At 51.3% G+C, this 27,861-nt stretch overlaps 11 protein-coding genes across 11 annotated transcripts; 5 read left to right on the top strand and 6 right to left on the bottom strand.

The window, feature by feature from the left end:
- Window positions 1-163: 163 nt before the first annotated feature.
- SEPMUDRAFT_121192 (uncharacterized protein) lies at window positions 164-1,495 on the bottom strand (the record flags this gene model as incomplete). Its single annotated transcript, XM_016901667.1, has 5 exons — window positions 164-546; window positions 703-905; window positions 970-1,088; window positions 1,187-1,208; window positions 1,251-1,495. 5 exons carry the CDS (start codon window positions 1,493-1,495, stop codon window positions 164-166), a joined length of 972 nt encoding a protein of 323 aa, XP_016756528.1.
- Window positions 1,496-3,331: 1,836 nt separating this feature from the next.
- Window positions 3,332-7,947, bottom strand: SEPMUDRAFT_152083 (uncharacterized protein). Its single transcript, XM_016907231.1, has 4 exons — window positions 7,658-7,947; window positions 7,510-7,603; window positions 4,554-7,461; window positions 3,332-4,431 (listed from the first exon to the last, which is right to left on the bottom strand). Exons 1-3 carry the CDS (start codon window positions 7,915-7,917, stop codon window positions 4,942-4,944), a joined length of 2,874 nt encoding a protein of 957 aa, XP_016756526.1. The 5' UTR covers window positions 7,918-7,947; the 3' UTR covers window positions 3,332-4,431; window positions 4,554-4,941.
- Window positions 3,379-4,874, top strand: SEPMUDRAFT_121191 (SET domain-containing protein; the record flags this gene model as incomplete). The annotated part of the gene is made up of 2 exons (XM_016901666.1): window positions 3,379-4,431; window positions 4,554-4,874. 2 exons carry the CDS (start codon window positions 3,379-3,381, stop codon window positions 4,872-4,874), a joined length of 1,374 nt encoding a protein of 457 aa, XP_016756527.1.
- Window positions 7,948-8,149: 202 nt separating the features above from the next.
- SEPMUDRAFT_94031 (uncharacterized protein) lies at window positions 8,150-8,800 on the top strand. Its single transcript, XM_016910628.1, has 4 exons — window positions 8,150-8,195; window positions 8,243-8,420; window positions 8,484-8,516; window positions 8,587-8,800. Exons 2-4 carry the CDS (start codon window positions 8,243-8,245, stop codon window positions 8,610-8,612), a joined length of 237 nt encoding a protein of 78 aa, XP_016756525.1. The 5' UTR covers window positions 8,150-8,195; the 3' UTR covers window positions 8,613-8,800.
- Window positions 8,801-8,978: 178 nt separating this feature from the next.
- Window positions 8,979-12,737, top strand: SEPMUDRAFT_15526 (IkappaB kinase complex, IKAP component; the record flags this gene model as incomplete). The annotated part of the gene is made up of 1 exon (XM_016907607.1): window positions 8,979-12,737. A coding segment is annotated over one exon (3,759 nt), but the record flags the coding sequence as incomplete, so codon positions are not given.
- Window positions 12,738-13,888: 1,151 nt separating this feature from the next.
- Window positions 13,889-14,478, bottom strand: SEPMUDRAFT_121187 (TT1751-like protein; the record flags this gene model as incomplete). The annotated part of the gene is made up of 2 exons (XM_016901665.1): window positions 13,889-14,001; window positions 14,073-14,478. The coding sequence occupies 2 exons, from the start codon at window positions 14,476-14,478 to the stop codon at window positions 13,889-13,891; spliced, it is 519 nt and encodes a 172-aa protein (XP_016756523.1).
- A 1,013-nt stretch (window positions 14,479-15,491) lies between these two features.
- On the top strand, window positions 15,492-16,680 carry SEPMUDRAFT_121185 (uncharacterized protein; the record flags this gene model as incomplete). Its single annotated transcript, XM_016901664.1, has 2 exons — window positions 15,492-15,727; window positions 15,849-16,680. 2 exons carry the CDS (start codon window positions 15,492-15,494, stop codon window positions 16,678-16,680), a joined length of 1,068 nt encoding a protein of 355 aa, XP_016756522.1.
- SEPMUDRAFT_166855 (delta-1-pyrroline-5-carboxylate dehydrogenase 1) lies at window positions 16,095-18,680 on the bottom strand. Its single transcript, XM_016908265.1, has 3 exons — window positions 18,489-18,680; window positions 18,315-18,422; window positions 16,095-18,246 (listed from the first exon to the last, which is right to left on the bottom strand). The coding sequence occupies exons 1-3, from the start codon at window positions 18,600-18,602 to the stop codon at window positions 16,762-16,764; spliced, it is 1,707 nt and encodes a 568-aa protein (XP_016756521.1). The 5' UTR covers window positions 18,603-18,680; the 3' UTR covers window positions 16,095-16,761.
- Window positions 18,681-19,069: 389 nt separating this feature from the next.
- Window positions 19,070-20,689, bottom strand: SEPMUDRAFT_94022 (FAD-linked oxidoreductase). The gene is made up of 2 exons (XM_016910627.1): window positions 20,046-20,689; window positions 19,070-19,980 (listed from the first exon to the last, which is right to left on the bottom strand). The coding sequence occupies exons 1-2, from the start codon at window positions 20,660-20,662 to the stop codon at window positions 19,143-19,145; spliced, it is 1,455 nt and encodes a 484-aa protein (XP_016756520.1). The 5' UTR covers window positions 20,663-20,689; the 3' UTR covers window positions 19,070-19,142.
- Window positions 20,690-22,422: 1,733 nt separating this feature from the next.
- Window positions 22,423-24,413, top strand: SEPMUDRAFT_53749 (uncharacterized protein; the record flags this gene model as incomplete). The annotated part of the gene is made up of 4 exons (XM_016909276.1): window positions 22,423-22,968; window positions 23,026-23,299; window positions 23,363-23,538; window positions 23,604-24,413. 4 exons carry the CDS (start codon window positions 22,423-22,425, stop codon window positions 24,411-24,413), a joined length of 1,806 nt encoding a protein of 601 aa, XP_016756519.1.
- Window positions 24,414-25,058: 645 nt separating this feature from the next.
- On the bottom strand, window positions 25,059-27,130 carry SEPMUDRAFT_152078 (uncharacterized protein). The gene is made up of 2 exons (XM_016907230.1): window positions 26,439-27,130; window positions 25,059-26,384 (listed from the first exon to the last, which is right to left on the bottom strand). Exons 1-2 carry the CDS (start codon window positions 27,051-27,053, stop codon window positions 25,476-25,478), a joined length of 1,524 nt encoding a protein of 507 aa, XP_016756518.1. The 5' UTR covers window positions 27,054-27,130; the 3' UTR covers window positions 25,059-25,475.
- Between the last annotated feature and the right edge of the window lie 731 nt (window positions 27,131-27,861).

Genomic DNA, 27,861 nt, shown 5'->3' with positions numbered 1-27,861 from the left:
GGCCGCCCATCATGTATTCGACCATCTGTTGTCCCAACCACGGTACGAGGCACTTCTAACCTTCCCGCAGAACCCGCATTCCCGCACCTTCTACTCGTACCTACCTGACCCAGGTATATATGCCTCTCTCCTCTTCCTCACCAGCCGGAAGGTCCATCAAGTCTCAACCTCCAACTTCGCCAAAGACACCCGTCTTTGAGCGTCTCCGAACTCGACGGCGCGTGCGACGCAACCGCCCCGTGTCTGGTTGTGCGCATGCGCCTTCGAACGCCATCGGTCCATAACGAACGGCTGTCGACCGGGAAGGTCGTGATGTGTCGTCTCGAGTTTGTGCCGCGGAAGAGGATCCGGAAAAGTCTGCATCGTCAAAAATCAGATGCCGATCCTGATGGAAGAATCCAGGGATCTTGCCGCCAAGACTCTTGAGAAGTTCAGATGCCACAGCAACTGCAGCATTCCGGACGGCTTTGTGTTGTCCGGCTGTGTTGCTCGCTTGTGTTCCTGGTGCATGGCTTGCGGCCGGGGAGGCCGTGATGTGTCGTGCACCTGTTGAACGCAGAGGTCCGTAGTACCACGTCAGCCACGGGGGACTGATAGGGGGTAACACTGCACCATCATAAAAGGCCGTTATATCATTGTACCTAAGGGTACTCAAAAACAGGTCTGTGGACTATGCCATTTAATCATCGCTTTTGCACCTACCTTCGAAGGACTGGCGTGGTCTCGACCCACGTGCGTGCCTGGTCTCTGGCGGGCGGCAGTCTCCCTGGTCGTGGATTGCGGCCGGAGAGGCCGTGATGTGTCGTGCACCTGTTGAACGCAGAGGTCCGTTGTACCACGTCAGCCACGGGGGACTGATAGGGGGTAACACTGCACCATCATAAAAGGCGGCCATATCATTGTACCTAAGGGTACTCAAAAGCAGGTCTGTGAAACCGTATGCCATTTAATCATCGCTTTTGCACCTACCTTCGAAGGACTGGCGTGGTCTCGACCCACGTGCGTGCCTGGTCTCTGGCGGGCGGCAGTTTCCCTGGTCGTGGATTCGTGGACGGCTTTCGATTGAGATTATCGTGATGTGTCGTGCCCTATCGAAGAACGCAGAGGTCCGTTGTACCACGTCAGCCACGGGGGACTGGTAGGGGGTAACACTGCACCATCATAAAAGGCTGCCATATCATTGTACCCAAGGGTACTCAAAAACAGGTCTGTGAGACTGTATGCCGTTTAATCATCGCTTTTGCACCTACCTTCGAAGGACTGGCGTGGTCTCGACTGTCGTGCGCACACGGGACTGAAGGACAGCGGCTTTCTGGCCTTGGACGGCTTTCGATTGAGACAATCGTAATGTGTCGTGCCCTATCGAAGAACGCAGAGGTCCGTAGTACCACGTCAGCCACGGGGGACTGGTAGGGGGTAACACTGCACCATCATAAAAGGCTTCCTTATTATCGTACCCAAGGGTACTCAAAAACAGGTCTGTGAACCATGCCATTTAATCATCGCTTTTGCACCTACCTTCGAAGGACCGATCGAACTTTACACAGCGTCTTATGCTGGAAGTGGAGCCGTTGACTTCTGGCTGGTGATGAGAACCAAGTGCGGGATCTGTGAGCATCAGGAAACTGAGGTTCTCTTGATCTGTCTGCCAAACATACCTCTGAAGCCAGGAGGCAAGCCGGAGCTTCGCTGATCTTGGTGGTTGAAGTCATAAATTCCACGTAATGGAGCGCGGCACCACTGTGGTATACGAGCAGGACAGCTGCAGTGGAGCGATGTGTGAGTGAATGTGAAGAGACTTTGTGATACGGAGCAAAGAGGAGCAGATGAGCCATCCGGGAACTGAAGCAGAGCAGATGGAAGGATACATATACCTCCTTAGCCAAGGACGTCGAGGAAGAGCTTGGCGCCTTGTTTAAATGGTTTGCGGCAGTGTCGTCCTTCAGCTACAGGTAAGAACAAGGCATGAGAGGAAGTCGCTAATTGAATATCGAAGCCCGTGCTGTATCAAGTGGAAGACAGTATGTCTAACTAATCAACCCAGACGTCGGAGTAGTACGACGAGTTCGCAGTCGTTACCCAAAGCAAGCTCAAAGAACATTATAGACCCTACATCGATCAAGGAGACAACAGAAGTACAGCAGCATACACACAACTCGCCGTACAAGCGGTCAAACCGACAGGGCTATCATCTACGTGCTAGCAGATAGCACCTGCGAACTTCCCAAACGGAAGTTGGAAATAAAGGTGCAGAACCATCCCGCAAAGCAAGGTAAGTGCAATCATTACGAGGTTTGTTGGTCAAGACTGCTGCGCTCTCAGGGTTGAGCTCTTGCTGGCTCGACTACTGCAATCGAACGTTCTGCCCATTGCAATGATACATGTACCTACCTTACATAGACAGCGACATATGCTCTGGAAACTGCTCAATTTTTCCGCGTGTCATTGTATACTCATAAGCCTGTGCCGTTGTGAAGGAGCTCTCAGTAGAGATGAGCGAAATGGCCAAAGGACATCTTGCATACGATGGAGTAGTCAGATATTCACTGTAGACTTTTAGATGCGCCGACTGTAATCGATATCGGCAGACCAAAATGGACAGGAGGGAAACTGTGTACGAAGGTTTCGATTGAAAACTGTAGCTATCTATCAAAGCTTAAGCATATGATTTTCATGCTCAATTCGATAACATAGCGTGCAACGAGACCGAGTATGAGTAAGGCTACCGATACGAGAGATATGTAGGGTAGTGTCCAGTCCTTGTATAGTAAGACACTACATATTCCTCTCTTACGCGGAGCTCAGTCTGGAGTCTGACTGCTTTATAGGTGCAATATTAGTAGGCAGGTCGGCGAGGCTGCGCACGCTATACTGCAAATTTGGCGACGTTACGAGCAATGGATCTGGGAGGAAATGGGTGCAAGTGAAGTCGGACCACAGTCGTTGTTGTCTTGGCATTGCTTAGTAAAGAGCGCTAGTTTACGGACCCCTGCATCCGAGGAAATCCATGATTCTTGAGTGGTGAGAATGATGATAACATTGCTGCTTTCATGTGTACTGTGGTACCAGAGGAAAATGCTATGGTGCAACCAGCCCAGCATAGAAAAACCTGGCAGTCGACGACTTGCAATTGCTGCTGGCAAGGTTCGGTTGCTTTTGGTAACCTGGTAGGTTTTGGTGAGGACCAAGGCACTCCACAAAAGAAATATGACATCCCTTCTAGATCTTCGGTACTCAGTCCTAGTCTCTCTGTACAAGTTGCTTCCCACTCAGCTTTTGACCTTCTATCGTTATACTGATATCTATATCCCGCGCATCGGTCGAATCTGTCTGCCAGCTTGACCCCACGCATCGAGAAGCTGAAGGACGCGGCACGAGATGGGCCAATCCAGCGACAACGCCATCATGTACGAGGTCAGAGAGACGGAGTTCAAAGGGCAAGGCGTCTTTGCAACCCAGAACATCTCACCGGGAACGGTGATCGTCCAAGAAAGCCGTCTGATGGAGGTAGCGAAGACGGGCGACGAATATACGCAGCACGACCTCGAAGACGCTTTTGCCGTCCTCCTCGAATCCGAGCGCCAATCCGTCCTCGCCCTCTCCGCATCCTCACGACCTGCCGACGAGCCTCTCCTGACACAGATCATGAAGTCGAATGCGTTTGGTGATGGCACGTCCACTTGGCTGCATCCCACCATCTGCAGAATCAACCACAGCTGCATTCCCAATGCCACTTCCCACCACGACGAATGCTGTCTAGGAGACGTGGCACAAATTATCGCCGAAAGAGAGATTTGCGCGGGAGAAGAGATATGCATCAGCTATAACAGTCAAATGCACGAACTGTGCACCGCAAAAGAACGCTCGGTCCTCCTACGCAACCAGTACGGCTTTAACTGCTACTGTCCCGCTTGTTCTCCACTCGCAACAAAAGATGTCACTACGAAACAACAACAGCATATCAGTGATACCCGTCGCCGCCTCATCGCGGAATTACTTCACCGTCTGACCGGCTTACACTTCCCACCCCACGCCCGCCAAATCATGCAGTCGATCTCCACGACCGGAGACGATATCATGTCCATTCCCAAAGAAGATCTAGCAGCCGAACAAGGCTCTCCCTCTCCCCTCTCCGACTCCCAACGATACGTCTACTTCCTCCTTCTCGCGCACCTCCGACGGGCCGAAGGACTCGAATCTCAAGAAATTTCCAACAGCTACTGGCTCGCCGCCGAAGCTCTTCTCCGTCAACTCATGACACTCCCCGATGTGGTAATCCTCGACTGGGCCGCTCAAATCAAACATCTCATGGAATTGGCCATCGAGGTGTTAGATCGTGTCCGAGATCCTTTCGATCATGACCCTCAGAGATTACGAAACGAATGGGGTAATATGCAAAAGAAAATGCGATTGAAAGCGAGCTTGACTTTCGTAAGTATACATCTATCGAGAGAGGGAGATCTCATAACGACTCACAGAACAAGTACCTACCTAGGTATATAGTAGTCACATGTACGGATTAAGATTTGCTAACCCTCCCTCCCTCCACATAGTTGGACAGCGAAGCCTCTTCCATCGTCCCCGGTTCCGCGGACGATATACCCTTTGCACTACGAATTTTCCCGGATACAAAACGCATTGAAGTCCTCTCCGAAATGGAATGCAATGCCATTGTGCGACAAAACTATGCACCTGTATCGCAAGAAGACCCCATTCCCAAAAAGGCAAAGAAACCACGGAGCGACAACGCATACGTCAATTTCTACGAAGATGTCAAGTCGGCGTGCTGGAACAGTAGTAAAACGACTAAATTCGGTGCTGCTATGACTTGTCTGGCTCCGGTGCTAGCTGCGTACTGGTATGCTGTTGCATGATCGATGGATACCTACCTGAGTGGTAACGATAGCGAGAGTCCGTGCACGACGCTTGCTAGGTACTTTACTACCTATTCAGACTGAGTAAACCTTCCACATACTTCCGAGGATCGAAACCAATCCCTCCAGCAAGGGCAGAAGGACCCCAGCCGGCTCCCACGCCGCCCGTGTTCGCGTCAGAAGTCGATGTCGGACGAAGAGTAAGCGCACTCCACATACTACTCGCAGCGCGACTACTCGTCGAAGACGATTTGGCCTGTCCGGAGGTAGTCGAACTGTCAGAAGCTTTACGGACCAAGAAAGCGATGCGATCCATCGAGACCTGTGGTTTCTGCGTAAAGATGGACGCATGTCTGGTCGAAGGGGGGAGAACCGTGTCATCAGAGTCTTCCTTGGTCAGTGAAGGGGCAATGAAAGCACGTGGCTGATCGTCCGACGAGGGGACGCTTTCAGCATCATCAGCGGCCTTCTGATGTCGTTGCTGTTGCTGTTGCTGCTCTTCATCAATACAAGGGAGTGAAGATGCGGATTCCAACCCGGCTCCTTCACGCTGTGGTGATGAGGGAGGCAGCCTCATCCAGACAACCCACCAGCCACGACTCGTCTTGCTAGTACGCTCGTACTCGCAAGGACTGCGCTTGACGCTGGAAAGTGTGTTAAGAATCTGGCTATGCACATTCAGTGCGTCGATTCTCGTCCACGCCTGCGTTCCAGCCTCTTTCCTGGACAAGATGCCTTCAGCAAGAGGCGTGCCCGGCTCGGCAATGTTGGGTATGCTGGTATGCACAGTGAGCAGCGCCGGGTCATAGAGTAGATCATATATGGGCGACTGCTGCGGAGATTTGCTATTGCTCGATTGGCCACTTGTGATACTAGCAGTCTCTGAAGATGCAGCTTGCGCATCGTCGATGCGTTGTGCAACCTTTGAGTAGCTGGTCGAGGAGAGCAAAGGTTTATGTATGGGCAGCAGGTTGCGATGCAAATCCTTGTAGAATCTCGCCACTGCCAGGGACGGTGTGCGATGTTCGAAGAGAAAGCAGTACATGAACGGACGATGGGCGTAGACCAGCACGCGATGGCGCCTCGGGCCATCAGAGCCCTCGGAATCGGTGGCTTGTGAAGACGTTGACATTTTTCGTTGCAGTGGATCATACTCTTCTTCATCTACTTCCTCGCTTTGTTGAGGTGTCCGCTGCACATGTACTGTACGCAGTATATTCCGGAGACCACCAGATTCTTCAGCATCTGTATCATCGACAGGAGCAGTCTCGTCATCTGGCACACTGTCCAGATCACCCTGGAGGCCGACAATGAAATGTCCCTGTTGTTCGAGGCGTTTCTGCATAGCAATTCTGGTTTGTAGAGTGTGTCCTACGGGCATGGGCTCCGTTTGTGCCATGTCGTCTTCTTCGGCTTCCCTGATGTCATCTTGCTTCGGTAGTCTGGCTGCTGCGTGTCGCTGTTCGGTGACCGTCTTCGAGCTCGATGTTGATGTTCTCCGTGGGCCCTCCGGCCGCTTCTGTTGGCCAGACTTGACCAATGTGCTTATGCCAAAGGTGAGGTACTTCATGTACTGATCAGGCACTCCCAGTGTCGTGCCTGAGTCATCATTCGTGGACGTCTCTGTACCATCAGGTCGTATCTGAGCCTTTCGAGTAGCTTGATTGAGAGAGGTTTCGGCTGCACTAACGATAGGAGGCGGGATCCCAGGAAGTCCAGTCGCATGAGAGGCATCGTCTTCATCAAATGGGTTTTCTATCCCTTCATTTGTAGCTGGGGGGTTAGGAGTCACAGGAGGTGTGCCGAAGTCCTTCGCTGCCGTACTATCAGGAACAGCTGGGACTTTTGGCCGAGGGTCTGATCTGTCTACGAATTCGGGACCTGCGGGCACATTTACCTGTCGTCTCTTCCGACGTCTGCGCTCACGCAATGGATTATCTCGGACACCATAGGCATATTCGCCATAAGTGTAAATCTGCCGCATCCACAACGACACGTTCCGCAGAGATGGGGTCGTGATGGCTCCCGTGCCACCAAAGATGATACCGTCTGATGCCATTGGATAGTTGCCGCCTCCTACCCAGGGCAAAGCTTCTGCATCGCTCGTAGTAGCGGTCTCCTTTGAAGGCGCCGGTTCGCCGAAACGAGCTGCGACTATATCCACCAGTCCTTCGGTTCGCCGAACCAGATCTTCGAGCACGTCTCGCTCCCCACTGCCCCATTCTTCTTCACCTACACCCATACCGAGCTCGCCTCCGCTGGAGAGCTTGACGCCGCTAAAGATGTCAGTGGCAGGACTGCCATGAAGCAGGACATCCCAGGTGCGAGAGAATCTGGCCCAGAATCTGTCCAATATGCCGCAGAATTTGACTCTGTGCAAGCGCACAAACAACTCCGTGAGTGAAGAACCATGATGAAGAGAGAAGATGTGATGGGCCTGAATGAGCTGCTGAATCAGTAGTGCCGGTGGACTGACCTCGCGAGCAGAGTACTCGATTGCCTCTTTCGGCTCAGTCTTGTCTACTCCTTTCGCCATAGGATCCGACTTGGGTTGCGGTAGTCCGGGCAGTCGCGTGAGGTCAATGGACTAAACCCATGAGCTGCGTGTCTCGTGCATAAGGTGGGACTGACCTACCGCGAGTATCCACCATCCCGGTTCGAGCTCATGCAGGACAATACGCGACTTTTCAGTGTCTATGGAGTCGACAGCTTGGCCATCGGAAAAACTCCTAGCTTGTCCTCAGTCACTCCAGCTTTATCGAGCGAGGGACGCGTCGACCTACCGCGCGAAATCTATCATTCCCTGTGCCAACCCAATCTGCCTCAGCTTCTCGTTCTCTTCTTCGCGTAGAGCGCCGCCATCGCCGGCGTCACTGCGAGCCTTTTTCCGTACAGCGAGTCGTGCTTCGTGGGCCTTGCGAGAGTAGTAGAAGACGGCTTGTTCCTTGAATGTTTCATCTGTTAGACCCAGCGAGGGATTATAGATGGCGAGGAAGGAGAGTCGCGCCGGAACGACTTGAGTCTGCCATTGCGGCGAGCTCATGTCCTCGAAGCGAATTGGGGGCGGCGTCGGTGGTGTTGATATACATGTAAGGTAGGTAGTTATAGCAGACAGGGCATGAGCAGGGATCCAGATCGGTCAAGCTTCGATCTGCCGTTGTGACGCACATACGCCGGAAGGGGCCTATAATCGGCATGCGGCTCTGCGGTTCTTCCCGAGAGGCTTCCGATCATCGAAGCACACCTCCGATACCACTCTCCAGGACATTGACCACAAGACTTCCTAACATCACCACGATCGCCACCAGCAACTCAACCATAGTACGATCCCCGCAGATATATCCCGAGCCCGCTAACAACATCTCAAGATGCTGTCTCAATCTCGCATCGTCGCGCGCCGCGCCCCAACAGCCGCTCTTCGCCGCAACTTCTCAACCACACGCCCTCAGTTCGCTTCGCCATACCACTACCCAGAGGGTCCACGAAGCAACATTCCCTTCAACCCGTTGACCAGATTCTTTGCTTTCCGATACTGGGCTTTCATGGGTGAGCCTATGCGCGTTGTAAGAGGATGGGTATGGGAGAACGGAGTGCTAACATAGTCGATAGCGACTGGATTTGGACTACCATTCGGCGTTGCTGGTAAGTGCAGCAAGCAGTTGGGGGCCTCTTCTGCGAGAAGGGCGAGAACCGGCGCTGACGAAGGACACAGTCTGGCAAACATACAAGAACCAATAGACGGACTAGGATGGGACGGAGGATATGGGCTGCGGAGGATGGTCAATCATCGACGTGTGGCTTCAGAAGACCGACATAGAAACCATGGCATTGTACAGATACTTCTCACGCCATTTCATATGTCAATCATCGATGAACTGAAATATACCTATGACCTCTTTCAATACTTGACTGATTCGACTGATGTGATTGGCCGGGCATTCCCGCTGTTCTACCTCTGCCTCAGACTCTCTTCAACTTTTATATCGCCGCCATCTTTGTGCAAATACCTAGTACTTGTAACTATTCGCACGCCATGCTTATGGTTCATGTGACTTGGATAGTGCCCTTCTCTTTCAGTCTCTCCCCACCAGAGTACAAGTCACAATGCGGAACCTTCGCAACATCTCGCACAGAACTTTGAAATTCCTTTCCCCAGGCTCGGACTCAGACTCATCAACCTCGCCTCTGACAGCCACAGCCTGGGATGGTAGCAACATAATCTGCGCTTTCGGGCCTACGGAATCAGACCCCTCAATAGCGCTCAAACGCTTTGCCAACAGCGCTTTTGCGCCCGAAGATGGCATTCTCGTCGCCTCATGGGACGCACCACCTCCAAATCCAGATTTACCATTCGACAGAATTCTAGCTCTCCACTGCCACCCCGACTCGGGCTCCATATCCTTGGTCCTCGAAGGTGGTGATATTATCGTCGTATCTGAAGAAGGCTCGATTGAGATAGTGGGCTCAGTGGATGCTGGAATTTCAGCAGCGAAATGGTCGCCAGATGAAGAACTCCTCATCATCGCTACGAAAGTTGATACATTACTTTTCATGACGCGAGAGTTCGAGGGTACTGCTTCTATTGATTTGAGACCGGAGGACCTGCAAGTAAGCAGTCATGTTGATGTTGGGTGGGGCAAGAAGGCGACGCAGTTCCTGGGCCCTGGGGCTCGAGCGAAGGGTTTGAAGGATCCGACTGTTCCGGACAAAGTTGATGAGGGTACTCTTTCGGAATTTGACGATCTCAAGGGGATGAAAGTGTCGATCAGTTGGAGGGGTGACGGGGAGTTCGTGGCTGTCAATAGCGTGCTTGAGGCACAGACCGGAGAAGGCGTGCGGAAGAGGAGAGTGATCAGAGTCTATTCGAGAGAGGGAGTGCTAGACTCTGTTTCTGAACCGGTCGATGGGCTTGAAGGTGCTTTGGCGTGGAAGCCTAGTGGCCAACTCATCGCAGGGATTCAAAGAAGAGAGGACCAGGAAGGCAGAATCGAGGTGGTCTTCTTCGAACGCAATGGATTGCGCCATGGCGAATTCCCTCTTCGCCTGACTCCGGAAGAATGCAAGACTATTGGCAGTGAGATCGATCTGGATTGGAACTCTGATTCAAGTGTTCTGGCCGTCAGCATGAAAGATCGTGTTCAGCTATGGACAATGGGCAACTATCACTACTATCTCAAGCAAGAGGTTTTGCGAAATGGGCTTGGAAAGAAGAGTGTGGTGACCAACTGGCATTCGGAGAAGCCCTTACAACTGGCGTGCCACTCCGAAGAAGGCATGAGACTTTTGAGCTACTCCTTTGAAGTTTCACGGGGAAGTGTCAAGCCGCCTTTTGACCACGGAGTCGTGGCGGTCATTGATGGGAGAAATCTCAAAATCACGCCCCTTCGAACAGCAAATGTTCCTCCACCTATGGCGTTTGACGAGGTCGAGCTGCCGGACAACGCTATCGACGTGGCTGTTGACACTACTGGAATGAGAATAGCGGTCTTGCACTCTGACAGAATCTCGGTCTTGAGGTGCAACTATGGGATCAAGCCAGCCAAGAAGGCGGTAATTCTGGAGACTCTGCATCTGGACACGCCGCCTGGTACTGCCGGACGACAGCTGTGCTTCAACGACGACGACGGGATCGTGATTTTAAGCTCGACGCCAAATGATCAAGGCACAAGGATTAGCACGATATCTGATTTTGGCACTTCTGATATGCGTATCGAAACAGATGTGGCATCTCTGTTTAGACCTACCAACCATGATCGTATACTGTTCGAGGATAGCAAAGGCGCAATCCATGATCTCAAGACGAAGGAGTTGGTCGGAACACTGCCAACCGCTTGCCCACAAGTTGAGGTTTGGCAAGGCGATGATGGCAATTTACTCTTCGGACTCACGCCTAGCGGTATGCTTCACATTCAAAGCGGCCGGCAGAAGTCAAAGATCGGCAGCTGCACTTCTTTCTCGATAACGCACACGCATCTGGTATACACAACGAGCAATCACCTTCTGAAATTTGTTCACCTGCACACAAACGGAGACCTGGAGATTCCGCTTGATGAGCCGGAGAAGGACGAAAGATGCAGAAATATCGAACGGGGAGCTAAGCTTGTCACCATCATGCCAAGCGCGTACTCTCTAGTACTACAAATGCCGAGAGGAAACTTGGAGACCACCTATCCAAGAGCGTTAGTTCTTGCTGGCATACGACACGAAATTGGGGATCGGCAGTACAAGAAAGCGTTTCTAATCTGTCGAACACAAAGAGTGGATATGAACATCTTGCACGATTATGCACCCCAACAGTTCCTGGGCGACGTCGATCTGTTCGTCAAGCAGGTGAAGAAGGTGGAGTATATCGACCTGTTCTTAAGCTCACTCTCCGAAGAAGACGTGAGTCAGACGATTTACAGAGAAACCCTCAAGGCGCAAGACTCTGCTTCTGGTGTGAATGGGATGGCTGAGCATGCCAGCGCACACGCAACATCCAAAGTCAACAAGATCTGCGATGCGTTCTTGAAAGTTCTGGGCAGCCAGGAGTCGACTTATCTTCAATCCATCATTACAGCGCACGTCTGCAAGAACCCTCCAGACAATCCTGCTGGTCTCGCACTGGTCTCTTCGCTCCGTAAACAAGGCAAGCAAGAGCAGCTTGAACAGGCTGTGGATCACATATGCTTCCTCGCCGACGCGAACAGGCTGTACGATACGGCGCTCGGGACATACGACCTCGATGTCACCCTCCTTGTTGCACAACAGTCGCAGAAAGATCCTCGAGAATATCTGCCATATCTACAATCGCTACAGGATCAGGAACCACTGCGCCAACGCTTTGCAATTGATAACGATCTCAAGCGATTCTCAAAAGCACTCGGACATTTGCACGCTCTCGAGGCTTTTGATGAGGTCAAGACGTATGCTACAAAGCATGACTTGTACAGCCAAGCCATCGAGCTGTATCGATACGACAACGCCAAACTCACAGAATTGATGCGCATTTATGCCGACTATCTCATCTCTCGCAACAGATACAAAGAAGCTGGCATCGCATACGAATACATCGGAGACTCCATGTCCGCCTTCGAGGCGTACCGCAGCGTGGGAGCTCTCTGGCGCGAGTGTCTGTCCTGCACTGCCGATATGTCGGAAGAAAAAGTCTTCGCCACAGCGCGTGACCTCGCAGAAGGCTGCGAAGAGTCCAAGGATTATACCTCCGCTGCCACCATCCATCTGGAGTACCTCCAAGACCTCCCCGAGTGCATTCGACTCCTCTGCAAAGCCTACACTTTTTCCGAAGCAATCCGCCTCATCGCCAAACACCACCAACCCTCCCTCCTCAAATCCGTCCTGGACCCAGGCATAATCGAAGCCTCCGCAACCACGACCGAACTCCTCGCCGAAATGTCCACCCAACTACACCATCAAATCCCTCGGCTCCGCGAACTCCGTCTCAAAAAACTCCAAGATCCCCTATCCTTTCTCGACGCCGGCGAAACCCACCCCGACATTCCCGACGACATTTCTCTCGCGCCCACCGACGCCAGCACCAGCGCCGGAACGTTCATGACGCGCTATACCAACAAGAGCAATCTCCTCGGCAGCGTCGCGACGGACGCGACGAGAAAAACGAGCAAAAATCGGAAAAAAGAAGAACGGAAACGGGCTCGAGGGAAAAAGGGGACGGTGTATGAAGAAGAATATCTGGTGAATTCTATTGAACGCCTGATTGAAAGATTGAATTTGTCGGGTGAAGAAGTTGGTAAATTAGTTGAAGGTCTGATGAGGAGAAGTATGAGAGAACGTGCTCTTGCGGTGGAAAAGGGGTTTGTGGAGGTTGAGGAGATGGCTCGGGCGTGTTTGGTGGAGGTTTTTGGCGATGAGGCGCAGCAGATATCATCTTCTGGTGGTGCCGGTGGTGATGAACATCATCATCATCAACCGGGACAGGATGGAATGGGACCGGAAATGCATCGGCCCTGGGGTGGAGAAGGAGTGTTGTTTGAAGCGTTGACTGCGAAGAGGAAAGAGGCGCCTGTTGTGAGGCGGTTTGAGAGATTGGGGCTTTTGGGGAAGTAAAGTAAATATTAGATCTTATCAAAGGGGTGGGTGCTCTCTCTCTCTCTCTCTCTTTCAAATCACACATCGCGAACATAATAACGAAGATATCAAACCCACCTCACTTGGGTGGAAAAAAAGGATGAGGAGATGCCTGCCTAGGAAGAAGCCCACCAAGAAGCCCACCAAGAAGCCTAGGTCAGGTACCAAGAAGCCTACCAAGAAGCCGCCTAAGAAAGAAGAAGAAAATAGCCATCCCACGAAGGAGTCTCACCAATGGTAGACATTATCGTTTATTCTGTGATTACTATACATTTACCGCCTTTGCGCCTTTCTATCTACAGAAACGCTTTACCTCCTACCCCTCACCTTCTTGAAAACGGAAACTTGGGGACGTGAAGTGGCTGCATGTATCACATTGCATCGTTCGAGGAGCAGGCTGGCTGCTGGGGATGAGGATATGGCGGATTTGGTCAAGGAGGTAAATAAAGGAGAGGGGTATGCTGAATAATAAAACTGTCTTTTGAATACTACCAGTACCTACACAGTCGCCCCGCTGGGGTGCTACAGTTGATGGGAATTGGGTTTATCAGAACTCTGATTTTCTTCCTCTTCAAGGCCTGTCTGCATTACTTCGTTCTGATGCCTCGGTCTAGCCTGTATCATGAAGCGGTTTTCCAAGTACATCAGTCCTCTCTGTTGTCTGACGAGTTAGGCACATCGCTATAACTAGTTTTTCCTTTGTTTTTCTTTTTGGAGTTTACGGCTTGTTACAGAGATACCAGATTTGGGAATGGAAAACTGTGATAGCGGAAAGGCTGGCTTGCGATTCGATTGAAGGGCGTCGAGAAATGGACATGAAGCGTGAAAAAAAAAAAAGATGGTGCACTTTCATTCGACTTCCATTTCGCCAGCAGATAGCAATTTTCGACCAGAGAGTCGTAATTTCACTTGTCATCAACGATATATCATTCTGCAACAAACTCCCACAACTTCTCCAACTTATCATCCAGAATCTCAGCCGCAGTTTTTAATTCTCCACTTGAGCCCTCGGCGCCTGCAATCAGCGTACTCGGCTTAACTGTTTTAAACCATCAGCTCATTCCCTCACAACATACAACTAAGGTAAGGTAGTAAGACAGATTCATTCACCTTGTACAACATCCGTCTTCCCATCCTCCCTCTCAATAATAAGTACCTCAACAGGAACAAACAGAGCAGCGCCAACATCATGCCGTATCATCGTAATAGCGATCTGAGGATTTCCAAAAATGATCCTAACGACTTTTCTGCCTCTGTTGACGCCGTACAGAGACATCCAATCGCCGTGATTGAACTGTTGAAATTGCATAAACCCATGCGGTCCCAGAGCTGCATTTGTGACTGACTCGAAGGCTTCTTTGGAAGATAAATCGTCGAGAATGCTTAAGCCCCCTGCGCCGACGCTGGGCTTTTTGATGCTGGAGTGGAGGCGTTCGAGGACTTTGTCGAAGGGTTTGGCGTAGGTGCGAGTGATTCGCGTGGTTTGGTAAGTCGTCTCTGTTCTCGTACCTGACATGGCTTTTTTTCTGTAAAGTGATGTTTGATTTTTCAGGTGTAATATACCGGGCGAGATCTTCACCTACCTAAGGTATATTTGTATTTTGCCGACAAGTTCCAGATTAGTGATCGCTGTTGCAGTGTTGCCGCAGTTTTTTGATGGTAAGCCATAATTGCCGTCATTCCTATCGGCGATCGAATTACCACCTGAATCATTCGTTGCCGCGGCTCCAAAAGATCAGAGATCAGGTAGGTATTGATAAACAAAGGCCCTTAACTTCATCGTTTCTCTACACAATTCGAGGTTTTTTCCAGCTCTAACAAAAAAGTTTCAGCAACTCTCTTTCAAGAACAAGTAAAAGGCAGCATTGACCATGTCTACACCAATCGCAATTGTCGCTGGAGTCGGTCCGTACGTTTGCTCTCATCGAAAATGAATAAAAGTTGTATACGTCAGAATTGACTTGCGTATCCAGCGGCACTGGAGCAGAGGTAGCTCGTAGGTTTTCCGGCTCATACCCCGTCGTCCTGCTCGCACGAGACTCCCAAACCCTCGACGGCATCGCCGAGGAGATTAATAAAAGCGGCGGGCGTGCCGTTGGCATCATTGCAAACGTCTCGGATCCGTCGAGTATGAAGAATGCATTCAGCAAGATTGAGCAGGAATTCAAAGGCGCTCCAATCGCCGCTGCAGTGTTCAATGCTAGTTCACGGCCCTTGAGGGCGCCGATTATAGAGGTCAAGCTAGAGGACTTTAAAGAAGCTCATAGTGTCTCAGGGTAAGTCAGTCAGTCAAAGAACCCCCTTTCTCTTCCCTCGAAAAGTACAAGTGAAAGCCTACCTACCTTAACATGATGTGTGACACGTAGAAAAGGAGCATTTTTTGTTCGCCCAGAAAGTCCTTCCAAGACTTGTCAAACACGCCGAGGATAAATCCGCCAAATTACCCCCCGACTCTGATTTTCACTGGAGCTACGGCGTCTATCAAGGCCAATGCTCAGATGAGTGTCTTTGCGAGCCGCCAAGTTCGCAATGCGAGCTCTGTCCATGTCGATTGCGAGGGAGTATGGGCCGAAAGGAGTGCATACTGCGCATGTGATTGTGGATGGTGTGATTGATACAGACTTCACTAAGAAATGGACCAAGGATATGTCTACGGAGGCGACGATTGCTCCAGGTGATATCGCGGAGAGCTATTGGAGTTTGCATACGCAGAGTAAGAGGTGCTTTACTAACGAGATTGACATTCGGCCGATGTTGGAGAAGTGGTAGAAAGTACCTCCTAGAAAGAAAGGGAGCGAGAAGATTGTCGGAAAAATTTCCATCTCATTTTTTTCTTCACTGTTGCGGCACAGCCGTTGCCCTGACAACCACCCTATAACGCACTAGCATTTCGGACACATTGAAAGTGTCCAGCAGCCAAGTCAACAACACTTCTTCCTTCATCTACCCCTTAAAAATGAATCCCAAGCCCTGCACCATCTGCTCCCTAGCTCCACCCAACCCCCCTCAAGCCCTCCCAATCTCAGCGCCATTTACTCCAGACAACAACAAAGACCTTTCCACCTGCTTCATAGAATTCGCCAACAAAATCTATCAAATCTATTGGAAAGAGCCCTCCACACAATACCCAGACCTTACCAATTTTCCCTCTCTACAAGAGGGCACAACATACGAACCCGTACCCCTCAGCCCTCCAATAGCCGAACTTTTCGCTACTTCGACGTTGATCAATTACGGTGTAGACGGATGTATTCGATGCACCCATAGTGATACCGAGCTCCTGCCGATCGTCAAAATTGCGCTGCCTCGTCAAATCTCGCGAGCTCGTGTGCAGTACGAAATTGCCATGCTGAAAGAGATGAAGCGTTGTGAAATTCCTGTGCCGGAATTCGATCCTGTGCCATTGGTGGATTTGGAGGGGGGGATATTTGGCTATCGTATGGAAAAACTCTTTTCGCTGGATTTTAAGGCTTTGGGGGCTGTTAAAGAAGAGTTGAGGGAGATTGTGGATCGTTTGCATGAGTGTGGTTTTTCGCATGGGGATTTGAATCCGAGTAATGTTATGAGAGATGGGAGGGGGAGACTTGTTTTGATTGATCCGAGTTTTTCGGGGAAGATTGGGGAAGTTGTTCCGAGTCATGTACCCTCGTGGCAATATGAGGGTAGTGTGTTTTCTACTGCTACCGATGAAACATATTTGAAGCAATTTTTTGGCTGAGCTGAAAAAACAAAAATGCAATATTGCTGCAGCTGGCTTGCTTTTGTAGGGGAGCTACTTTTACTTCCCCCCAAAAAACTATCAAACTTCATTAGAAGGATATCCTACCTCCTCCAACGACGCAAACTCCTCTTTAATAGTCCTCACACTCGCAAACCTCATCAACATGCCCATCGTGCCCGACTTATCATTCGTTCCACTATCTCTCATTCCCCCAAACGGCTGCTGCCCGACGACCGAACCCGTACATTTCGTATTCACGTAAAAGTTGCCTGCAGCGTGCTTGAGCGCATTTTGTACTTTACGCGAAATCATCGGATCGTGAGCGAAAACAGATCCGGTGAGAGCGTAGCGAGAAGTGGAATTGATGAGATGAAGAGTTTCGTCGAGTTTTTCGTCGGGGTAGACGTAGATGCAGAAGATGGGGCCGAAGAGTTCGGTGGACATGAGGGGGTGAGTAGGATTTGTAGTTTGGTAGATTGTGGGATGGATGTAGAAGCCTGAGGAATTGTCTACGATGCCGCCTGCGAGAAGGTGGAGTTCGGGGTCGGATTTGGCGTCATGAATGACAGAGGAGAGTTTGTTGAAGGAACGTTCGTGGATGACGGCGTTGACGAAGGCGCTGTAGTCTTCTGGGGGACCGACGCGGAGTTGGGAAGTGTGGTGTTGAATGTGGGATTTGAATTCGGGCCAGATGGATTCAGCGACGTAGACGCGGGAGCAGGCAGAGCATTTTTGTCCTTGGTATTCGAATGCTGCGCGGAGGGTGTTGAGGGCTGCGCTTTTGACGTCGGCGGATTCGGTTACGAGGTGGAAGTTTTTGCCGCCGGTTTCGCCTACTACTCGAGGGTAGGAGTTGAAGCGGCCTTCTGCTGTTGCTTTGCCCACTTTACCTTGCAGCTCTTTGAACACGGCTGTCGATCCAATAAAGGCAAGCCCGGCGAACTCGGGTCTCTTCAGTACGGTGTCGGTGATGAGTTCGGGGTTTCCGGGCAAGAATTGGATGACATCCTTGGGTAGACCGGCTTCCAGCAAGATTTGATAGAGCACCCAACTGGCATGCAGAGCCGAATCAGAAGGTTTCCAAATCACCACATTGCCCAGCAGTGCAGGCGGCCCTACGAGAGTTGCAGCCAGTGCCGTGAAGTTGAAAGGACTGATGGCATAGACAAAACCTTCCAATGGCCGAAACTCATTCCGATTCCACGTCCCATCCAAATTCACAGGTGGTTGCTGTTCAAACAACTTCTCCGCCTCCTTGACATATTGCCTCAAAAAGTCGATCGTCTCGGTCGATGCGTCCACTTCCGCTTGCCTGATGTTCTTTCCCATCCCGAGCATCGTCGCAGCCAAAATCTCCGAGCGATATTTCCCACTGATCAGCTCTGCGGCACGCAGAAAGACTGCCGCTCGATCTTCAAAGGGAAGAGCCTCCCACGCAGGCTTGGCTGCCAGCGCGGCATCGATGGCGGCGTTGGTATCTTGCTCGGACGCCGAAGCATATTCGGCCACTTTTTCCGCATGTCGACACGGGTTGAGCTGTATGCTCTCAGTTGTGGAGTTGATCTGAGGAGATTTCTGAGGTGAGTACAATGCCATTTTTTTGTCATCTTGAGTTTCAGCCTTTCACTTACGACTTTACCGGAGACGGTAATGGGAATCTTTTGAGGCAGCTTCTGCTTCATCTGCTGCAGTGTACGCGTGAGATCTTCTCGCTCGGGCGAGCCTTTGGCGAATGATTTCTTTGGATGTCATTGTCAGTATGCGTTATGAAGTCTTACACACAGAGAGAGAGAGCCAATACGTACGACGGGCTCATTCTTGAATACGGGCAAGGTATAGCGCGAGATGCCAGCACGCTGCTGTGTCGATAATTGTATGAGCGGGCCTTTCCAGCTGCGAGCTGCTCGAGTGCTCTTCATCTTGAATCTTGACAAGATGCCAATGTCTGTGGTGGGTGTGATGAGTATGTTGATGAAGATGGTGGTGCAGAAAGACGGGTCAGAATTTATTGTCAACGTGATATCAAATGCTGGCAGCTACGGGTATCCATACCTTCAGGTGATACCGGTGGAAGGTAAGGTGATGACTAGTGGGGGTCTCGGTGTTGGATACCGACCCAAGTACACCTTTCGGAAGCCAAGTCCGCAGCATTCCAAGGGCAAGGGGGACTCATCATCCGCCCGGCATTCTGCCCGCCTATCTCTTCCACTCTGCCATTGACAATTGATAGAGAGATTGATACTGCCGCCGTCGGCCAACAATCATCACTGCATGGATTCATACAGAGTAAGCATGTTCGAATGGTGATGCTCTCAGACTACGACTGTATATCGAAAAGTGTGTACAACTTCGGAAGATACTCCGTAAAGAGGCACAAATAACATTACGCAGTCATGTCATCTCGTATACTGATAGATATATATATTTATCTTGTTCATAACTTCATCAAATAAATCATGCTACAGTCCACGGAATCGTAACCACAACTCTCGCTTCGACTCCACAAACCCATCTCTCAGCCGATCCGCCGAGCCTTGATTCTCCGCAGCCCTTCGCATGAGAAAATGTAAACACTCCCGCACCGAGCCCCAATTGACACATTTCATAATGCGAGGAGCCGCTTGCCTCTGCAGTTCTGCCGCTTCGCCCGAAAGCTCCTGTGCCGCCTTCTTCGCGTCTTCGACCTGTTGCAATAACATACCGCTGATGTGGTCGGCCATACCGTACAGCTGGCCGAATTCTAATGTGTCGGGCTTGTGGCCTTGCAGGACGAGAGTTTGGTGGAGTTGGGCTGCGCGGAAAATGGATTCGGCATTGTGTCCGGCGAGGAATGTGCGGACTTTGGGGAAGTGGTTGGGTTTGATGTCGTCGAATGATCGAGAGAGGAGGGAGTGTACGATGCCATTGTACGATGCATCCGTGTCGGCTTTCGTGTCGTGAATGCGAGAGCGGATGTCGTTCTGGATGTACGCGCCTCGGACGAGCTTGACGCCGAGTGCCCAGCCCTCTTGTTGGGCGAGCTGGAGATGATTTCGGAGAATGGCTCGCGTTGCTTTGAGGTATGCTTGGTAGGTGTTGAGCACTAATACTTCGCCATTCACATTGTACTGTCGCATCAGATCGACACTCCAGCGATCGATTGTGGTTTGGAAGACTTGTTGTTCGGCATCGAGGAAGATTCGAGTGCCTTGTGCTTGAGCGGCACGAAGAATGGTGTGAAGTGCATCTCTGAACTGCGGCGGAGGATCCTGGCCCTGTCGGAGCGCTTCCGCAATGCTGCTGCCAGCGCCCGTGTACCTTTCATACTTTGTCAACGAGAGAGTCATAGCGGAATGGGAATGGGAATGCATGTAGGTACTCACTTCAAGGCATAGTAATCATCCCGACCGACAAAGGACAGCCCTTTGAGGTTGCCATCGAGCCATGTTTGTATCTGCTCAGCAGAAGTAGCCACTTTCAAATCGGTCTCGGCCCGACCATGTGCAACAATCTCTCGAGCCCATTGCAGGATAACGCCAGCATAGCCTGCCTGCCTCAGTCGGTCGAGCACGGGCACAATCTCCTGTTTCTCGTTACCTCCACAGAATTGATTGTACACCACAGCTCGAAGAATGCTGCCCAAGGCAATGTTTCTGTCGGGATCAAGAAACGGACTTCGAGAATGAGCGATACGTCCTAGAATGTTCATTCCCAGGCTGGAGAGAGCTGGACTGGCGAAAAGCTTGCCTAGGAAGAATGTCCGGAGCAGAGCGGGCAATGGCAGACTCTTGAGAGGTCGTGGTGTCAATGTCGTCGTTGATGTGTTTTGAAGCGGTACCTCCACCGTGCTCCGACCCGTGACATCTCCATTACTGCTTTGTAGTGTGGTGTTCCTGTTACGGCCCTGCGTCGAAAGGGCACGCTCGAAGCACACTCGCACGGAGCGATGCGGAGTGGTGGGACTGCGGCCACTATAACACAGTCTTGGCTTCAGGCTCATGGTCAGTGGAATGGAAGTGAAGTGTGTGAAGAAGGTAGTGTGGGGGTATTATTGGTGCAGAAGGGGGGAGAGTATCTCTAAGGTAGCCCTGAGGATGTGTACTTGGGTCGGTGGTCTACAAGTCCCGTAGACGTGCACGGCAAGCGACGGCGCAGGGCTCTTTTGCCATTTTGGGAGACAGGGTCAGGCATAATGGAAGGTGGGAGGTACAGCCTACACGAGCTGGCTACACGCTCACAGTCCCGTCGGAGTTTGTGAGCTATCCAGGCCAGGAAATGCAGTAAGATAGGCCTCTCGGAGGTCCATCCGGCGTAGATTGTTGGTTTCCATGAAGCTCCAATTTGCCGTGTCACTCACTCACGGTCAAGAGCACTACCTCCTACATGTCTGGTGAATGTCGTTGCGGCAATGATATCATGAATGAATGTTACGGAGGATGGAGAGAGCTGAGGCGAGAGAGGTGAAGTGTTTGTAAAGGAAGGCTTGGCTAATTCTAGCGAGCCGTCTATTGTCTGTGCGTTCTTCTTCTCTTCTTGTTCTTCTTCTTCGGCTTCGGCTTCATCTCTTCTCTCCCTCCCTCATCCGATCCGTAAAGACTTCAGTCACGAGCAGTGATGCCCTGATGTGCTATCCGTGCCAGAGCCGTCATTGACCGAGATCTGGTGCCCATAAGAAGTCCAAGTGAAGCCATATCTGGTTAAGTTATACCTTAATGTATTCCATAGTCTCTCGGTGTCTACTGAGCCAGTTATCACCCGATACGTCAATGTACGATCTTATCATTGATGTCTTGGAATAGAAGAAAGCTTGACTATGCCGCACGCTCGCTTACACTCGGCCTCGAATCACGCACTGCCCTGTCCTGCCCACTTTCTACTGCTGATTGCTGATGATTCGACACGACATCGGCCACCGACACCAGCAAAGGAAACCCCGCCCCCACACACGGAATATCCATACTCGTGTTGCAAAGACTACCGCCAAGGCGACCAGGAACCGTAGAACGACGATTCTCACCATACATACCATCATCAGGCACGCCTCAACGGTCAATTGACAAAAATAATACTTCTCACCATGGACGACGACGATATTGTCGAGCCACCGGAAAAGAGACTGCGAGTTCCACGTAGGACTCCGCGAGCGTAAGTCTGGTCTTGTCGTACTGCAACACCGGATTTCTCGGACTGAGACACCGAGCGGGTACAGATGCAAGCAGTGCAGATCAGCCAAGATCAAGTGTTCGGGCACGGCGCCGTGTGCTCGCTGCGCTCGCCGAAGAGAGCATTGCGTGTTCCCATCCGATGAACCTCACGTCTCCGTTCCACAAACCTATCTGGAACATCTGGAACGTCGTGTGGCACAGCAGTCGAAATCTCGGCAGAGATCATCACCATCAGACTTCACCAATGCTTCCATCAGACCAGCGGAAGAGGCCCCCCAAGATGCTTCACGTGGCTTACTTGTCCTGGGTGCGTGGGACTCCTATCCGTCTTGCTTGCACACACATATCAGACATGGACAGACTCCAGACTGACAACCATCTCTAGCCGAAGCCTCGTCGACAGCCTCAGCCATTCGGCCTGTCGATGCTGCCAATCACTCAGACTCGGGAATCGTAACAGAAGAAGTCACTGACCATCTAGCATTCCACAACCCTTTGGTCAGCAAAAGTCTGCCATATGTGCGCGATGTCTGTGGCCGACCTCGTAAGCAATGAGACCTGCTTTCGAAGACGTATCGAGAGCTGACAGTGTACTATGCCAGGCTATCTTGGTCCTACGTCCACCTGGGCTTTTTGTCGACGTGCACTGTTCGTGCTGGGCCCTCACTCGCCTGGTGCCTTTGATAACTCTGCCGGCCTAAATAACGATGGCACAGCCTTTCGATTACGATGGGTCACGAAACCATCCGTCGAGCCGAGTGACTTGAACAACTTGCCTGCTGCCGACTATGCGCGCTACCTCTACGACTCTGTCAAGTTTCGACTGGGAGAGCTTTTCGGCATCGTGGATGAGGCGAACTTCATGTCTCATTTCGAGCTCTTCCATCGCCATCAGTGGCAGGTTGCGTCTACACAGCGGCTGTGGTTCGTCGAGTATCTCCTCATCCTGGCGTATGGGAAGGCTCTGCTGAGCCATCCCGACCGGTCTGCGGTGCCAGGGAGTGAGTTTGCAGCGCGTGCCATGGCTCTGCTACCGGATGCTGCGCAATTGCATGAAGATGGCCCGCTCGCCATTGAGGTGTTAGCCTTGGTCGCGTTGTACTTTCAGTCCATCGATATGCGTGTGACTGCCTACCAATATGTAAGTAAGCCCTTCTCATGCAACACTTGCGAAGAACACGACACTGACCACTGGCAGATCGGCCAAGCGTTGAGACTATGCTATGTCGAAGGCATTCATCTGCACATTCCCGACGACGTCATAAGCTCCGAATTCTCTCTGCGATGTAAAAAGGTCTTTTGGGTCACCTATGTGCTGGATAGAGAGCTGTCATCGTTAATGGGCGCAATCATGCCCGTCGCGGAGGAGAACATCACGGCCTTCATCGCACCAGATCGACAAACTTCGATCTTGGACAAAGCTTTGATGCTCCGAGTACGAATCTCTCGTCTGATTGCGACCACATGCACGAGTAAGGATACCTATTTGTTGTAAGTTCTTGATGATTACAGCACTCGCTGACACAGCCTCCTAGCCTTGTACAGCGTTGACGAACGCTTCGGGACATTCTTCGTGAAAAACACGACATGGATTCTGCATCGACTCGCCGAAGTGTCACACGAGATTGAGAATGTCATGAACGGGCTCAATCAGCCTTCCAAGTGTGAAATGCCCCATATGATCACGCGAATCATGCTCTCCTACCACCACGTAAGGTTATACACAACAAATGAGTAACAAGATCTGAGCAACACTTCCTAACACCTCCTCCACAGTGCATCGTCCTCGCCATCCGTCCCCTCGTCATGTGGCTCCTCATATCCAGTCTCCCTCCCGCCGCCTCCGCCCCGCAACAACTCGCAGCCCCCATCTCCGCCCTCCTCCACACCGCCGTCAACTCCGCCACCACGATGATCACCACCCTCAAAAATCTCACCGAACAAGGTCTCCTCGAGACCTTTTTGCCCTTCCAACTCGAATACGCCTTCTCCTCAGGCATGCTCCTGTCCATTCTCGGCTCCATTCTCCCCTCCTACATCTCCGACGACAACAACTGGAATCACACATTACATTTCATTCTCGATGAAATGACCAAAAAATCCAACGTGGTGGCTCCGTTGAGAAAATTCGAATTGCAGACTTTACATCGCTTGTTGGATCCTGTACGTACTCAGGAACCGCTGATTCTGCCGGGATTGCATGAGTCGGGATATTTCTCGGGTCAGAATGTTGCTGTTCCTCCTCCTCCTCCTAATAATAATAATAATACTTCTCCTACTGATCCCGAACATCATCACATCGCCGCTACTGCTGCTGCACCAACAACAACAACAACAACGACATCAACACTACCCAACAACAACAGTAATCCCCCACCAACGGAAACAAATCACAATAATAATCACAATAATCCCAATCTCTACATCTCATCATCATCCACAACAAGTACCTGGGATTCCACTTCCCTCTACGACCTAGTGGGAATCGGACCTTCTGCCCAGCCGGAATTAATGTTAGAGTTGGCTGCGCAGCTCGCAGAGGAAGATTTTGATCCTTCGCAGTTTTTGTTGGGGCCGGTTGAATAAAAGGGGCGAAGTAGGGTGGGTAGCTGGGATATGAGGAGGATATGAAGTATGATGATATATTAAGATATATTAATGTTATGTTTCTAGATGTACATGGGGGGAAAAAAGCTAGCTGCTGCTGCTGCTGCTGCTGATTAATTCTCGATAATCGCATTTTTATCTAATATTATATATGACCACTTTACCTTAACCTCACCTCATCTCATTTCTCCAACTCTATATATCAGACTTCTTGAACTGATTTCGAATTTTCCCGAGATCTCAGATTTTTTTTTCTCCCTACAGGGAGGGTGCGGAAGGAATAGCATCGCATAGTATGGTGGTATAGCATACTGTTAGCATACATAGCATACCGTTAGCAGACATCTAACCAACGCACAAATTCTTTTGGGGGTTGGGTTGGGTTGGTCTAACGACTTCATTGCTTTCTTTCTGGGAAGAGAATGGTGCTGGGCAAAAGATGTGGGCTTCGTCAAACGCACAAGGCGTTGAAGAGGAGGGCAAGAAAGGGCGACATGTTTGGGCGGAGTTTCAAGGCGTCGTCCTTGTTGTATATGCACTGCCAAAAGAGGCTTTGTCCTGCAAGGTTGGGAGAACTTCCCAGGTCAGGAGGAGGAGGAGGAGGAGGAGGAGGATGTGAAGAACAAGAGACTCATCATTTCATCTGAGCTAGCTGCGACTGCGCAGACCATTCTGTATGCTTTCGAGTTGTGTCCATGCCGTATGAATGCGGAGGAGACTGCCGCCGCTATTCCCAAGGGCAAAAGAAATTGCGAAAACGTATTCACACGCCCGTCTTCCGTCTTGCACACGTCTCAATCATTTCCATAAAAGCAACCTCTTCGTTGGAAACGCCCATAGAACACTTCATAGCACCTCGCGACTGGTGATTCCGTTCCGGACACCCGTGCCACCTCTGCTACTTGAGCTCCATCGTTACTCATTGAGCTTCATCTGCAGTGCGCCACTTGCGCAGCTCTCCGCAGAGTCAGTCTTGCACAACTGATTTCGATAGCACGCCTCATCCAATGCACTCTGGGAGCCCAAGGACTTGCAAGGATTCTAGCCTTCGCGCGTCGTGATTCTCTCCAGTCCCAGCCCGGGCCCACTCTCGTTCATCTTGTGCTCGTCCAGATGGTCAGCAGGGTTGACGTCCTTTTGCGTCCGATGACCAACGCCGTTGATCTCCTCCTGGGCAGGATGTTCGTTCCTCTCGTCTGCTTCGTTTCGCAGCTCATATGCCAGATCGAAGCACTCTGCGAGCAAAGCGGACACGGAGCCCTGGCCTTCAGGGATATCGTTACCAATCATGAACTTGCCATCCTTCTTCATGTTGTCGATGCTGTTCAGTTTCATGCTATACGGATACAGCTCGCGCGGAGAGTCGACGCCACCAGCCTTCTGGACCTCGATGAGGCAGCGCTTGAGAGTCTGTAGCTGGTTGTATATTGGCAGAAGGGCTTCTGAGACAGGCTCTGAAGTGATGATGTACTGGTAGATGAAAGCGTAGGACTTCCGCAGGAGGTAAAGCAATGATCGTTGCGCGTGAAGGTCAGCCGCGTTTCCATTGCCGTCAACGAAGTTGCCGTTAATCCTGCTCTCATCGATTCGGTCCAGCTGTCGTTGATAATCATAGAGATCAGTCTCACGCAGGGACCAGGCCTGGGTAAGCATCATGTGCTCGAGCGCATTCTTGATCTTGAGCAACTTGTCGAAAGTTTCCTTGAAGTTGGGATCGATGCTGCCTCTCTTTTCTTGAATGATCTCAACCCACAACAGGCACCGAGCAAGCAGGCTCTTGACGGTAGTCTCAGAGTCCTTGACGCCGGTTGGGCATTCCTGGATCAGTCGCAATCTCTCGGCATACACCTCCTGCGCTGTTTTGCCCTCATGCGGGTCGCGCTCAGCATGAAGCTGGTGTTGAATTTCCATCAATTGATTCTCAAAGTCCTTGACCTCCTTCTCCGGGAACTGACCTGTCTTAGCTTATACTCCCACAACGAACGCATTGTGACCAGGACTCACTCTCGACCTCGAGTTACACGCACTCAAGCTCCGCAAGATGCTCACCAACTTCTCATACGTTGCCATCATTTCCCCCTCCAACTGCGACAACGGCACCTTCAATTCTTCCAAAGTCTTCTTACACACCTCAATCCTCGCAGACAAAAGCGTTAGGATATGCTCCGAGTGTCCATGCTCCTCCCTGCCCTTCTTAATCGTCTGCTCCCACTTATTCAAATGCTCATCTATACTTTTCAAGTCGTACGCTAGATAAAAGCCGGCCTCCCTGAGGTGGTTCAACAGACGATCCACGGTACTTACGCAAGAATAGATGGCTGGAGCCTCGCGATTGCGACCTATGGTCAGGAAGAAGAGCGATATGAGGCGGAAACAGTCATCCAAGACGGTGTCCACTCGGTTCAGATCTCGGCGCTTGTCCTGGTCCTGGCGTATGCGATTGAGCAGCTCAACTTGTTCGATGAGCTGGTCGTAGTATTTCTGGACATCGACCGACTTGACGTATGTCGAGCGGTCGCTCTTCATCAGCGACAAATGGTCGCGAATGATGAGCACGCGATCGAGGATGGGCTGTTCTTTGGGGTCCAGCGGAATGCGCTGGTACGGTGAGTCGGTCATGGCGGGCGCTGTCTGTCGGACAGGGTCTGTGGTGATAATGTTGCTGTCACCGGCGTGGGAGAAGTGAAGAGGGAGGGTGGTAGTCGCGGTGGTGGCGGTGAGGGTGGTGATAGTGGCGAGATGTTGTGCTTCATAGTACAACGTAAGCAACGCAAACCCGACGCCGAATGGTCGAGATGAGGGCAAGCGTCAGTGGAACTATCGGACGTCTGTCTGCAAGCGAGTGCGGGGAGATTGAAAGCCTGAGGCACTCAGTGCCAAGCGTCTACCGCGACCATGGCGGCCGGGGGTCACAGGTACAGGTGCCTCCTACTTTGTCTCTTGGATGGCAGTACTTTGTCTCTTGGAAATTTCTTTGGAGTAGATTAGTACCGAAACTGACTCCCGAATACATGTACAGCGCAGCAATCGTATCGGTCATGTGCTGGATCAAACACGTGGCTTGTCAGCCTCTGCCGCGACCTCATCCGCCTGGACTGACAACATCGCCGTGTGCTGGTCACGAGCGTTGGTCCGTAGCAGTGTAAGGTTGGACTGGCGCTGCAGTGACTGCACTTCCCACTGTATGCGCACTGCCTGCCTACCTGCCACTCCTCCTCCTTCTCCTCCTTCTCCTCTTCATCCTCCTCCCACCCTCCGTCCTTCCCCTATAACTCCTCGCCTCTCTGCAACAATCTCAGAACTGAACCCTCTCCTTCCCTCCTCTCACCGATCCTTGTGGTGCATGTAATTATCGTAGTGATGAAGGAATATGCTCGAAATCATGCGCACAATATTCATAGTTTCCCTTGACCTGCGTGGATGAAAT

The sequence above is a fragment of the Sphaerulina musiva genome, assembly GCF_000320565.1.
Source record: "Sphaerulina musiva SO2202 unplaced genomic scaffold SEPMUscaffold_12, whole genome shotgun sequence".
NCBI classification, from domain to species: Eukaryota; Fungi; Ascomycota; class Dothideomycetes; order Mycosphaerellales; family Mycosphaerellaceae; genus Sphaerulina; species Sphaerulina musiva.
Note: the sequence above shows the minus strand (reverse complement) of the source record. Positions and strands in the feature narration are given on the sequence as shown.

Excerpts from the sequence above, each read along its gene's own strand:
- SEPMUDRAFT_94031 (XM_016910628.1), top strand. The coding sequence starts at position 8,243 with ATGCTGTCTCAATCTCGCATCGTCGCGCGCCGCGCCCCAACAGCCGCT. Across the intron at positions 8,421-8,483 it reads CCGATACTGGGCTTTCATGG|CGACTGGATTTGGACTACCA; the intron begins GTGAGCCTATGC and ends CATAGTCGATAG. Across the intron at positions 8,517-8,586 it reads ACTACCATTCGGCGTTGCTG|TCTGGCAAACATACAAGAAC; the intron begins GTAAGTGCAGCA and ends CGAAGGACACAG.
- SEPMUDRAFT_94022 (XM_016910627.1), bottom strand. The coding sequence starts at position 20,662 with ATGAGCCTGAAGCCAAGACTGTGTTATAGTGGCCGCAGTCCCACCACT. Across the intron at positions 19,981-20,045 it reads GATGATTACTATGCCTTGAA|GTACACGGGCGCTGGCAGCA; the intron begins GTGAGTACCTAC and ends AAAGTATGAAAG.
- SEPMUDRAFT_152083 (XM_016907231.1), bottom strand. The coding sequence starts at position 7,917 with ATGAGCTCGCCGCAATGGCAGACTCAAGTCGTTCCGGCGCGACTCTCC. Across the intron at positions 7,604-7,657 it reads GGAATGATAGATTTCGCGCG|GAGTTTTTCCGATGGCCAAG; the intron begins GTAGGTCGACGC and ends AGGACAAGCTAG. Across the intron at positions 7,462-7,509 it reads CGGGATGGTGGATACTCGCG|TCCATTGACCTCACGCGACT; the intron begins GTAGGTCAGTCC and ends TCATGGGTTTAG.
- SEPMUDRAFT_152078 (XM_016907230.1), bottom strand. The coding sequence starts at position 27,053 with ATGACCGACTCACCGTACCAGCGCATTCCGCTGGACCCCAAAGAACAG. Across the intron at positions 26,385-26,438 it reads CGTGTAACTCGAGGTCGAGA|TTCCCGGAGAAGGAGGTCAA; the intron begins GTGAGTCCTGGT and ends AAGACAGGTCAG.
- SEPMUDRAFT_166855 (XM_016908265.1), bottom strand. The coding sequence starts at position 18,602 with ATGAAGAGCACTCGAGCAGCTCGCAGCTGGAAAGGCCCGCTCATACAA. Across the intron at positions 18,423-18,488 it reads TATTCAAGAATGAGCCCGTC|AAATCATTCGCCAAAGGCTC; the intron begins GTACGTATTGGC and ends TGACATCCAAAG. Across the intron at positions 18,247-18,314 it reads TTACCGTCTCCGGTAAAGTC|ATCAACTCCACAACTGAGAG; the intron begins GTAAGTGAAAGG and ends AAATCTCCTCAG.